We start from the raw sequence: 12,416 nt of genomic DNA, 5'->3' as shown, positions 1-12,416 counted from the left end.
TGCAGCCATCCTGTGCCCGCACCGTTTCCAAACGATCCTCCGTTACCCTGCCGCGGGTCACTTTTGTTCACGTGGACTTGTAAGTCGATGTCCACTGCGCCTGCGCGGCCCTGACGGCGCGCATCCTCCCGTCGCCAGGAGCTTTCCGCGCAGGCGCAGTATGAGAAAATCTCCCGGCGACGGGTGTGCAAACATGGACGTGCACGGCCGCGCAGGCGCAATGGAACGAAAGAGAGCAGTGGCAGGAGAACAGAGGATCATTTGGTAACGTTGCAGGCACAGGGGGCTGCAGGAGGCTGGCAGAAGCCCCGGGTAAGTGAAACTCTTTTTCTTTTTCATCTTTAGGTCTGAGTGTTTGGAAGGGGGGATTTGTTGAGTGGGGAGGTTAGGAGTAAAGGACACCTGAAGTGAGAGGGATATGGAGGCTGACATATTTATTTCTATTTAAACAATGCACATTGCCTGGCTGTCCTGCTGATCCTCTGCCTCCAATACCTTTATCCACAGTCTGACTGAATTTGCTGTATGCTTGTTTTAAGTGGGTGATTCAGACACTACTGCAACCAAAGAGATTAGCAGGACTGCGAGGCAACACGTATTGTTTAACACCTCTCAATTCAGGTGTCCTGTAGAGGACACCTGAAGTGAGAGTTATATGGAGGCTGCTATATTTATTTGCTTTGAAACAATACCAGTTGCCTGGCAGTCCTGCTGATCCACTGCCTCTGATACTTTTAGCCACAGCCCCTGAACAAGCATGCAGCAGATCTAGTTCCTGACATTTTCAGATCTGACAAGATTAGCTGCATGCTTGTTTCTGGTATTAGGCCTGGTTCACACTGCAAGAGCTTTGTGTTAGCGCTCGTGATTTGAAAAGCTCTTGCTAATGCAATGCTATGGGGTATTTATATAAAATGATATAATCAGAGAGGAAATTCTGAGTTCAGGTTCTCTTTAACTGCAAAACCATTGCCTCAGGCTGAAAACAAGTAGTGTCTAGTCTAGTAGTTAATCACCTGATCCTGGCAAGATGTGCATAGATCGCCACCTAGAGGCAGGATCACACTACAGCAGGCTTAGAAAAGGTGAAAGGAAGATAGCACTTTTGCTGAGAAAACTCACAGCTTCCAGTTTGGCTCTACTGTATATATTTCAAGGAAAATATGAACCCCCTTATTTCAGCAGGATTAAAGTGTACTTGTAGCAAAAAAAGTGCCCAAATGGGAACTCACCTCAGTAGAGGGAAGCCTGCGGATAATCCTGAGGCTTCCCCGTCACCTCCCACTGGGCCGTTCCAGCAATGCATCCCCTGCAAGCATCTAATTATTTTAACAAACCTCACAGGTTTGCTTTAATTTGTTTTTAATTGCATGTAAAACCCAGTCGTCCCGCGGTGGTGTTCCTAACAGCAGCTGGAAGAGCCAAAGCCAAAAGTGCACTGCTCAAAAGCTCCTAAACTCAACCCAACTCAGCGACCAATCAAAAGCTGCCCGGACCTGAGGGAAGACTAGGGCAAATGCACCACCTACTGGAACACGCATGCGTGCTGAGACAGGAAGCAGGAAAGAAGCCACTCGTGTTCAAATCGTCTTTAACCTCCCTAGAATCTGGACGAGCTGAGCCTGTGCAGAGACGCCGGAGGCCATCGCTCAGGCCCTGCTGGGAAGCCGCTCGCCGCCGATCCGCTGCTACCCGACGCAAAAGAGGCCCCCCCCCCCGCAGACCCCGTGCGCAGCCTGGCCAATCGCCGCCAGGCTGTGCTTTGGGGTGGATCGGGAGTCGATGACGTCACTCCGCTCGTTGCCATGGCGACGGGGGAAGCGCTCAAGGAAATCCCGTTCAGAACGGGATTTCCTGACGGGCATAGGCGCCGGCGGCGATCAGAGGGGTGGGAGGGATACGGCAGGGAGGGGGGTATCATGTAGCTAACGCTAGGCTAGCTACATGATTTAAAAAAAAAATTCGGTATTAAAAACTATGTACAGCCGTGTGGCTGCGCATAATCGAAACGCCCAGCAGGTTAATAGGAACCCAAGGTGAGAGACATATGGAGGCTGCTATATTTATCAGGGCTGTGGAGTCGGTATAAAAAACACCCGATTCCTCAGTTTATGAAACCTCCAACTCCAGGTACCCAAAATTACCTGGGTAATTACTGACTTCACAGCCCTGATATGTATACCACTTGCCTGACTGTCCTACTGATCTCCTGCAGTAGTGTCTGAATCACACACCTGAAACAAGCATGCAGCTAATCAAGTCACACTTCAGTCACAGCACCTGATGTGCTGCATGCTGGTTCAGGGGCTGTGGCTAAAAGTATTAGAGGATGAGGGAGAAGGAGGTGGTTTTACACCTTGAGGAAAAAACACAGAGGCAACGGGAGCCCAATAGCGCTATACGTTACTAAAGCTTATAGACAAGCAGAATGAGATTATACTCACTAAGGTGGGGCAATCAACCACAGCAGGCAGGTGGAGAATTATAGCCATCTCCATTGGGGTGTCCCAGACATTACGTATTGGGGGTAGATGCTCTCTTGGAAAAAAGTACTGGTACTAAAAGGCCAAGCCACTATAGTCCAATGCCTCCCTATTTCAGTCTGTTCTGTGTCATCTAGCCAGCCCCATGGACAATGTGCTAAAAATGATGCAGATGCCTAGATTTTTTACCCTAAGGCCTCTTTCCCATGGGCAGTTGAACTGTGTGTTCAGCAAGCAGTTACCAGGCAGCAGTGAGCAGTTACTAGGCAGCAGTGAGCAGTTACTAGGCAGCAGTGAGCAGTTACTAGGCAGCAGTGAGCAGTTACTAGGCAGCAGTGAGCAGTTACTAGGCAGCAGTGAGCAGTTACTAGGCAGCAGTGAGCAGTTACTAGGCAGCAGTGAGCAGTTACCAGGCAGCAGTGAGCAGTTGTGAGAGTTTGAGAGGCATTTCACTGCCTATCAACTGTCTGTGGAAAAGAGGCCTGAGGGCCCTTTTACTCTTAGGCCTCTTTCAGACGGGCTGCAGTTGAGCATTGCGTTTACTGCTACGTAAGCACTTATCGAAGCAGCTCAAGTTTGTATGTGTGTTAGTAAGCGTTAATTGGCGTTCATGATAGGCGTTTAATGAGCGTTTGTGAGGCGGTTGCGGTTGGGTGTTTAACGCTGCGTTAACGCGTGTATTGCGTTTACAAAGCGTTTGGGGTGCATTCGAAAGCGTTTTTGTTAAAGGAGAACACCTTCAATTTTCAAAAATTTCACTTTGGCAAAGAGGAAATGACCAACTTTACCAGGAAGTCATGTTTAGGCAGTAACCTGGAAGTGTTTACCTTAACTTGGAAGTGAAATTGGTGGTCATAACAGGAAATGTTGATGTGATCTAGGAAGTAAAAGATCAAAAATGGTGTAGAATTTGGAACTTCACCTACAAAAGGATGTGAAAATGCACAGAACATTGAAGATTACTTCCTGTTTGTGCCTACCTCGAATTGTGCTGCACAAAATTAGGCAAACATTTTGTTAGAATGAATAGGCGTACTCGTCTGCTATTATTGCATTGCCACATTCTTACCCTGAGGGTCCTTTTACGTCGTAGAAGGCAAAGGGTTTTGAGTGGTAGGCGTTTTTGGGTACATCCAATGTTATCCATGAGGGATAAGAAGGGAGCCTTCAAAGTCTTATATGAAGACTTGCGCAGGAATCCGGAATTTTTTTTTAATTTTACTAGAATGTCAATTCCTAATTTTGATGAACTATTGGTTTTGTTGACACCTCATATTGCTCATCAGAGAACCAACATGCGAAGAATGATATGTCCTGCACAACGTCTTCTACTGACCCTCAGGTATTACTAGAAATATTTGTATGACTGTTTGTTTGTATGTACTATCCAAGAAGGTATTTTTCATTTTTTGGATGTTATGTTTTTCAGATATCTTGCCACAGGGAATTCGTTTACTTCATTGCACTATCATTTTTTACTAGGCATTTCTACCATTCAAGGCATCGTACATGAGACGTGCAAGGCAATATGGAATGTTCTGTAGCCATTATTTATGCCTCAACCTACAATGCAGATGTGGAGAGAAGCAGCGGAAGGTTTCCGGCAGAATGCTCAATTTCCTAATTGCATTGGCGCCTTGGATGGAAAACATCTACAAATTCAGGTGCCACCCAACAGTGGCTCCTTGTATTATAATTATAAGAAATTCTTTTCAGTTGTTTTAATGGCCATTGCCGATACTACTTATACGTTTTTGGCCATCGACGTAGGTGCTTATGGGAGCACAGCAGATGCAAATGTGTTTCGGTTGTCACCAATGGGCCGAAGGTTATATAGCCAACAGTTTGACATTCCCGAGCCAAGGCCCCTTGTTGAAGGAGGAGAAGCACTACCACATGTGCTAGTGGGTGATGAGGCTTTTGGCCTACATGTCAACTTATTAAAACCGTTTCCCAAACGCGATTTAAATGACAGAAAAAGGCTTTTCAACTTTAGGCTCACAATGGCTCGCAGATATGTGGAGTGTACATTTGGCATTTTAGCTAACAAATGGCGTGTACTCAGATCTTGTATGCAGCTGAAGCCTGACAATGTTGACTTTGTCATCAAAGCAACATGTGTGTTGCATAATTACCTGCGCACCAAGGATCCTCGTGCAGAAGACCTGTTGGAGGTGGACACTCTTCCGGATCTTGCTGGTCATGCAGTCCGTGGCAATGTCGAGGCAGCTAATGTGCGTGACAAGTTCGCGGCTTTTTTTATGTCACAAGATGGTCAGTTTGTCACCCATTAGTATTGCTTTTTCTTTATTACGCATTCCCTAATTTTGTGTTCTATTTGTTTCAAGCAGAGCTGGTTTTCTGCTAAGTTGTTAATAAAGGCATTCGTGATGTCATTGTGTCAAATGTACTGTGAGTTTCCATATAATCAATTGATTTCATTTTCAACAGGCCCAAACTTCGTAACTTTTCAATGTCATGCCAAATGGAGTTACCGAAATGTGTTGCCTGTAAATTGTTCTACCTTAGAATCATTCCCATTTGCCTGCCTATCTAGTTGATCCTCATCCCCAAAAATTTATATCCATATATCCTGAACAACCATACATCTCATACTCATGTGTGTATGACGTCACTACATTAGATGCATGCTTGTTTGTGGTGTGATTCCTACACTATTGTAACCCAATTGCTATGCATTTCATCCCAAAAATTGGTATTGTTTACAGTGCAACAAATATGGCAGCCAACATATTCGTAGCATTTAATTTGGCCTTTATTTCCTTAGGATTACATTAAACACATCCTGTTGGTCTCTTTCATTCTGCTTCTCTCTTTGTTTGTGAGAGATGCTACAGAACGAGAGAGAATTAAAATGAGAGAGAGGGGGAGAAAGTGAGGATGGGTAGTGAATTCGAGATACACATATTTCAACATATATATACTTAATAAAAAACAGCAATGTTCATAGTGTGCAAACATTCTTCGTCCACACTTATTTAATACAAAATGTGTGGATGTTTCATAGGAAACTATACCACAAACATTATTTTCGTACATGTCTAATTCAAAAACACAAACTCATGATGATTGTTACTTTTTTATTAGTGTAACAAGCACTTGGTTCACATACATATCAGATCATAACATCAACATATTGTGATAATATACAAATTAAACTTTGAACAGCATTGATGCACCCATTGTCAGTAATGTACATGACATGACATGTAAGATGTACACATTTATTGCCTCTCTACATTCATATCAGTACATGAGTACATACTGTGATTGGATATGTCTGCAAGAATGGTAGTATTGCACAATGGTGTCAAGTGACTTATATGGACAGGTACATCTGTAATGACCAGTCGGTGATATGGCAAACTTTATTAAGTGCATGTGCAACGTACGCAAAACTATTATCATAACAAGAACATCATTTGTACCGTATTAGCATTACATATCCTTTTTCCCGTGTAATGTGAGGTTGTAATATTGGCAAGCCTATAGCATATTCACTTATGTTTGAGTTGAAGTAACCATTGTCAAGTCAGACATATGCCGGAAGCCCTCTCAATGTGTTATGACACAATACCATTATCTTTACTATGCAGCTAATATTCTTTGTAGAATCATTTGTCCCCACAACCCCTCAACACGCATGCAGATAATGTATTAATGTAGATCTGACAAGAGTGCCATACACACTACATCATCTGCATGTTTGTTTATATGTACAATCAGACTGTAATGCACCCAACAACGTCACTTCTGTTTCCAGCCGACATACATTGTGGTCTAAAAAATGTATAAGGTCACATTACATACACCTGGCATGTAAGTTAGAGCTATACCTAACCTTATTAGGTCCTTCACCATATTGCTCACACTTGTAATGTACAAGGATACCACAGGTGAGAGGGATATAAAGGAGAACGTATTGTTGTCATTTCTAACTATTGCAGTTGCCTGCCAGTCATGTTGAGATTCATGCAGTAGTCGTGTGTGAGTCGAAGCCTCGACCAAGCATATGACTACTTCATGATCAAACATAATAAATTAATAATGACACATGATGTGCTGCATGCATGGACATAGTCTCCGGTTACCTGGAAATAATATGTAAACACATTCACCATAAGTGGCAGGCAACTGCTATGTGTGCAAATGATTCAAAGATGGCAGCCTCCATATCACTATCCAAGTATCAAAGATCATCAGCACAACAATCTCCAATGCACATACTTTCTATTGTGGCAGTTTCCACACGATACACCAACAATTGTTTTGGGGGACACACGGGTCCCCCTTTATCAAGGCATGTGCTTACGTTCACCACATGCTTTGATAAAGGTGACCCCTGTGTGCCCCCCGAAACAATTGTTGGTGTATCGTGTGGAAAATGCCACAATAGAAAGTATGTGCATTGGATATTGTTGTGCTGATGATCTTTGATACTTGGATTGAATTGATGTGTCATTGGCCAGGTCACTTCGTCAAGCACCCATACATGAAGAGATGGTGTGGCGACTTCTTTTGTGAACTGTCCATATCACTATCATCTGGAGTTGTGTTGACATGCTATATGTAATAAAAGCACTGTGCACAAATAAGAAGTGTTTAATGTACTGACTGGGCAGTGGATTGTCTTAGTTATTGTACTGTAAACTGACATAACTATAGTGATATATGTTTGAATGTACTACAATCAAACATGTACATGTTGGTTTTTCCTGAGAGAACTACAGTATAGAATAATAATGAAATAAAGGAGCATCTGCTAATGAAACCAAAATGTCTACACAATCACAAATGTGACAACATCGCTTTATGTTGGATATCAAGCCAACGCAACAACCTAAGTTTAGTTTTTTTATGTGCAAACATCACAATACTGATATGTATGTTTTTCACCACAGTGCCAAAAGTGTAAACATAACGTAGCATATTCTCGGACCACTGTCATGGTAAGCATCTTTCTGCTACCTAACATAAACACACCCAAATAAGAAGTGAATATGTTTCATTGACATATTAGGCATCAATGCTTTTCAGAAGTATGCTGCTGTCACTACCAGTAGGTTGTAGAAATTGACCCTAAACGACATGTTTTGCCCTTGCGCATATCCTTATGGGGGATGGTGTGTGTGTAATGTGGTTATGTTAAAGCACATACTACTTGCCAGTTGCTCTGGGCAACGATGATAAATTTTTCTAAACAGGTCGGTGATGCGCCTGTAACTTTATCTATATCCTTGTCATGGACGCTGTGTTTACAAATACCCCAATCCTTGTTATTAAAGCCTTATGCAGATATGAAGTAGTGGAAAACCTCAAGAATCTCATATTTAGACATCCTACTGAAAATGACAGTAAGCTTCAATAACTGCCATTATTTTAAAATGCCAGTCCGAAACATGTACACTTCTTAGCTGTATGTGTTTACATGTATTCTATTTGTTGTGTTTGTTTTTTATAGTGGCCCTTGAAGTCAAGTAATAACAACAACATTATTGACCTCATAATGTCTTTGGTTAGGTGTTTGTGCACAAGTCATGTACAGTACATGTAGCCTCGTGGATACATATGGCAGGATGAGGAAGGATGTTGTATGTAGTGACATCCTTGATTGCGCCACATCCTTAGAACATGCTAATGTATAATTGCATGTCAGCATTTGCACCATGTCGAAGGGCTTGGAATGTTTACTGTAATGCCGTAACGTTGCGTGAGAATATTCCATCACAATGTACATATTTATCATATCAAATATGTAAGTTTGTGCTGGAGTACTCCGACCTATAAACATTGTTAGCTTTATGGAAGCTGCTTCCAAAAAAACAAATCTCATATAATGTGGCCTTCTAATACGGCTATGAAAAACACCTTCTCACTCTCTCTCTCTCTCTCTCTCTCTCCATACATCTCTCTCTCTCTCTCTGTCTCTCTCTGTCTCTCTCTCTCTCCATACATCTCTCTCTCTCTCTCTCTCTGTGTCTCTCTCTCTCTCTCTCTCTCTCTCTCTCTCTCTCTCTCTCTCCATACATCTCTCTCTCTCTCTCTGTCTCTCTCTCTCTCTCTCTCTCTCTCTCTCTCTCTCTCTCGAGAGAGAGAGAGAGAGAGAGAGAGAGAGAGAGTTGTGTTGGTAACCTACAAACACATGGTACCCAAGAGGGAAAGACAAGAGAAATCTGTCCAATATGTTGCCAGACATATATTGTGCATTTTACAGTATAGCACTTGGATTACAGGACATTATTTTTTTGAAAAACATAAGTAATGTCATCCTTCAAACATAAAGAACATTTACCAAAAAAAAAACACAAAACGAGGCCTGGCAGTCTTTGAGGCTGAGGATAACCAGTAGACACAGTCAGCTGGTATTATTTGACATAAAATGTATATGTCTGACACCATATCCCTCCCTCTTTTGTTGTCCTTCAAGTTCGGAAGGCGAAAGCATTCAACTACAAACATCTGCCATAACAGACAACAAAACAAAACCATAACCTTCATAATTAGATTCTAACCATAAACATAGGAACATTGTGATGTTACCATCATCACAAGTATAGCATGAACATTGTTCACATTTTACTGAAAAGCGGAAGAGGCAGCAGACAAAGTCTGCAAGCTAGATCCCACTGCCTCCGAAGTGCTGTGACTAGTGTGTGCCACATCATCAAATAGGGGCTGGGAGTGGCCATGGACATCCTCTAGATCCGCAACATATGATGTGTTCTGTGTGCTTTTGACAAACCTATACGATGTGGAGGTTGAGGACAAAGATGGCATTGAAAAGGAAGGCATATTTTGCAAGGAGGTGGTGTTGTTTGTTGTGCTGTTGTATGTCTGCTTGTTGGAATGATTATATGGCAATGAGTATTGTGGCAGCAAAGTTGGAGTTTGTTGAGGCAAGTACTGGTGTTTACCCAAAGAATGTGACAATGTAGAAGATGAGTGAGTAGAAGTAGAACTGAGAGTAGTAAAGGGCATGTGGCTGGGGCCTTTATCATTATTGTTGCGAGCTTGTGAATTGGATGATGCATGCATTGGTAATGAGGCACTATTGAAGGGTTTTGCGTGAGTTGCCACAATACTCAATGGTGTGTCAAAAAAACCATCACAAGCACCCTGGTCACTGTGTGTATCTTTTTGAGCAGACAAAATCACATTCATTATCTCAACTTTCAATTTTGTCATTTTCTCAGCTGGCACAAGTTTGATGTCAGGAGCAAGGGATTTTAGAAAATCCAAAATTGGATCATCTTTATCTGCATCATTATTAGTCTCTATTAGGTCTGAACGCATAGTACTAAGGGCATCCAGAATTTCAGTATCTTCCTCAACCAATTTACGACGTCGTGGGCGACCAACTTTACCAATTGGCTTTGATGTGTGGGCCCCAGAGGACGACTGTTTCCCATTGATCACCAATTCAACATCACTGTCTGCCCTGTGTGTGTTTGTGTCACCTGCACACTCTGTTGAGTCATTGGCTGAAGCAAGGTGTGGTTCTTCGTCATCATCATCATCTTCTACATTGCCAGAAGTACTACAATAAAGGATAAGATCAAAATATTTATCTAGAATCTCAGATATCTGGCTACCAGGGATACACCCTAATGCGGTCTGTGGAAGAGGAATCAGGGAGAATAATGAAGAATGTGAATGAGCATGAAGAATGAGAATGAGAATGAAGAATGAGAATGAGAATGAGCATGAAGAATGAGAATGAAGAATGAGAATGAGAATGAAGAATGAGAATGAAGAATGAGAATGAAGAATGAAGAATGAAGAATGAGAATGAAGAATGAGAATGAAGAATGAAGAATGAGAATGAAGAATGAGAATGAGAATGAGCATGAAGAATGAGAATGAAGAATGAGAATGAGAATGAAGAATGAGAATGAAGAATGAAGAATGAGAATGAAGAATGAGAATGAGAATGAGCATGAAGAATGAGCATGAAGAATGAGAATGAAGAATGAGAATGAGAATGAAGAATGAGAATGAGAATGAAGAATGAAGAATGAGAATGAAGAATGAGAATGAAGAATGAGAATGAAGAATGAGAATGAAGAATGAGAATGAAGAATGAGAATGAAGAATGAGAATGAAGAATGAGAATGAAGAATGAGAATGAGAATGAGCATGAAGAATGAGAATGAAGAATGAGAATGAGAATGAAGAATGAGAATGAGAATGAAGAATGAGAATGAAGAATGAAGAATGAGAATGAAGAATGAGAATGAAGAATGAGAATGAGAATGAAGAATGAGAATGAAGAATGAAGAATGAGAATGAGAATGAAGAATGAGAATGAAGAATGAAGAATGAAGAATGAGAATGAAGAATGAGAATGAGAATGAAGAATGAGAATGAGAATGAAGAATGAGAATGAAGAATGAAGAATGAAGAATGAGCATGAGAATGAGCATGAAGAATGAGAATGAAGAATGAGAATGAAGAATGAGAATGAGAATGAAGAATGAGAATGAAGAATGAAGAATGAAGAATGAGAATGAGAATGAGCATGAAGAATGAGAATGAGCATGAAGAATGAGAATGAAGAATGAGAATGAGAATGAAGAATGAGAATGAGAATGAAGAATGAGAATGAAGAATGAAGAATGAAGAATGAGAATGAGAATGAGAATGAGAATGAAGAATGAAGAATGAAGAATGAGAATGAGAATGAGCATGAAGAATGAGAATGAAGAATGAGAATGAGAATGAAGAATGGAAAAATATTAATGAAAAATTTAAAGTGGGAATTCCAATCGTTAATGACATTGATGGCATATAAATATTACAAAATGATTGAGTAGGATCATAACCATGCACATGTTAGCCACTGTGGAAGAATCCATACAATCATAACAGAACCACAAAAAATAAAATAAAACATTATGTTTTGCTAATGAAAATGACATGCGCTCACAACATTATACTGGACATAATATCACCACAGGAGTTTTAGATACTTACACTCTTTTCTCTAGCGATGGAACAAGAAACATGAGTGACTGGTACATAGGGTGGAATCGATATTTCTTCAAACCTTGGCCACTTCTCTCCTCTTTGCTTTTATCATGATCTTTCTTGAAACGATCGCGCAGACTTTTCCATTTGACTTTTAACATTTTCACTACATGAACAGGAAAAAACACAAAACCAAACAAAAAAGTCAAAATTACACAAAAGGAAACAAGACCCCCCCCCCCTACACACACACACACACACACACACACCGTCACCACACACACACGCACACACTACACACACACACATACATACATACACACACACACACACCAAGTACAGCCAGAGATATGACAGTAAAAAAACACTTACATATGCGTGCTTTCCTCCGCGTATCAAATGTTTCATACTTCTCATAAAAGAACGTCGCCACACTTTCCCATGCTCGGTTCTTCTTGTAAACATTATGGTAATCATCTAATGCGACATCCCAAAGTTCTGGCCGCCGCTCCACCTGGTCAATGAGAGCAACAGGATCAATCTCCTCAGCCATGTTGTGCAGTGTCCCAACAAACTCCAACTGCGCACTTCCTGTAACACCTCAAGGCATTATGGGCCACTTCCAGTCCTCCAAGACACTCCCCAAACGCTTGACAAACGATAGCGTAGCATTGCCAAGCGTTCATAGGCGATTGCATCCCCTCCAGCCAAGCGTTTGTACGCAGTAGCTGCTCCCAGACGCGACATGCGGCGGTTTACAAACGCACGATCACCGCACACCTCATCTACCGCATACAAACGCTTACTGTTCAGGAAAAATTAACACCCCCATTCGCTCCTATTATTAGGGAGGCAGATAGGCGTTCAGAACGCTTACAGACGCCTGCAATAAACGTTCGTGTGAAAGAGGCCTTAAAGCAGTAGGATTAGCCATACTATGCCAGG

General features: G+C 41.6%; 1 protein-coding gene and 1 pseudogene across 1 annotated transcript; one reads left to right on the top strand and one right to left on the bottom strand.

Annotated features, from left to right (window-relative positions):
- The first annotated feature begins 1,977 nt into the window (after nt 1-1,977).
- Nucleotides 1,978-5,071, top strand: LOC137561800 (uncharacterized; annotated as a pseudogene).
- A 4,009-nt stretch (nt 5,072-9,080) lies between these two features.
- LOC137561799 (uncharacterized) lies at nt 9,081-12,033 on the bottom strand. The gene is made up of 3 exons (XM_068273156.1): nt 11,844-12,033; nt 11,478-11,637; nt 9,081-10,041 (listed from the first exon to the last, which is right to left on the bottom strand). The coding sequence occupies exons 1-3, from the start codon at nt 12,022-12,024 to the stop codon at nt 9,081-9,083; spliced, it is 1,302 nt and encodes a 433-aa protein (XP_068129257.1). The 5' UTR covers nt 12,025-12,033.
- Nucleotides 12,034-12,416: the final 383 nt, after the last annotated feature.

This window comes from Hyperolius riggenbachi, chromosome 3 (genome assembly GCF_040937935.1).
Source record: "Hyperolius riggenbachi isolate aHypRig1 chromosome 3, aHypRig1.pri, whole genome shotgun sequence".
Taxonomy (NCBI): Eukaryota; Metazoa; Chordata; class Amphibia; order Anura; family Hyperoliidae; genus Hyperolius; species Hyperolius riggenbachi.
Note: the sequence above shows the minus strand (reverse complement) of the source record. Positions and strands in the feature narration are given on the sequence as shown.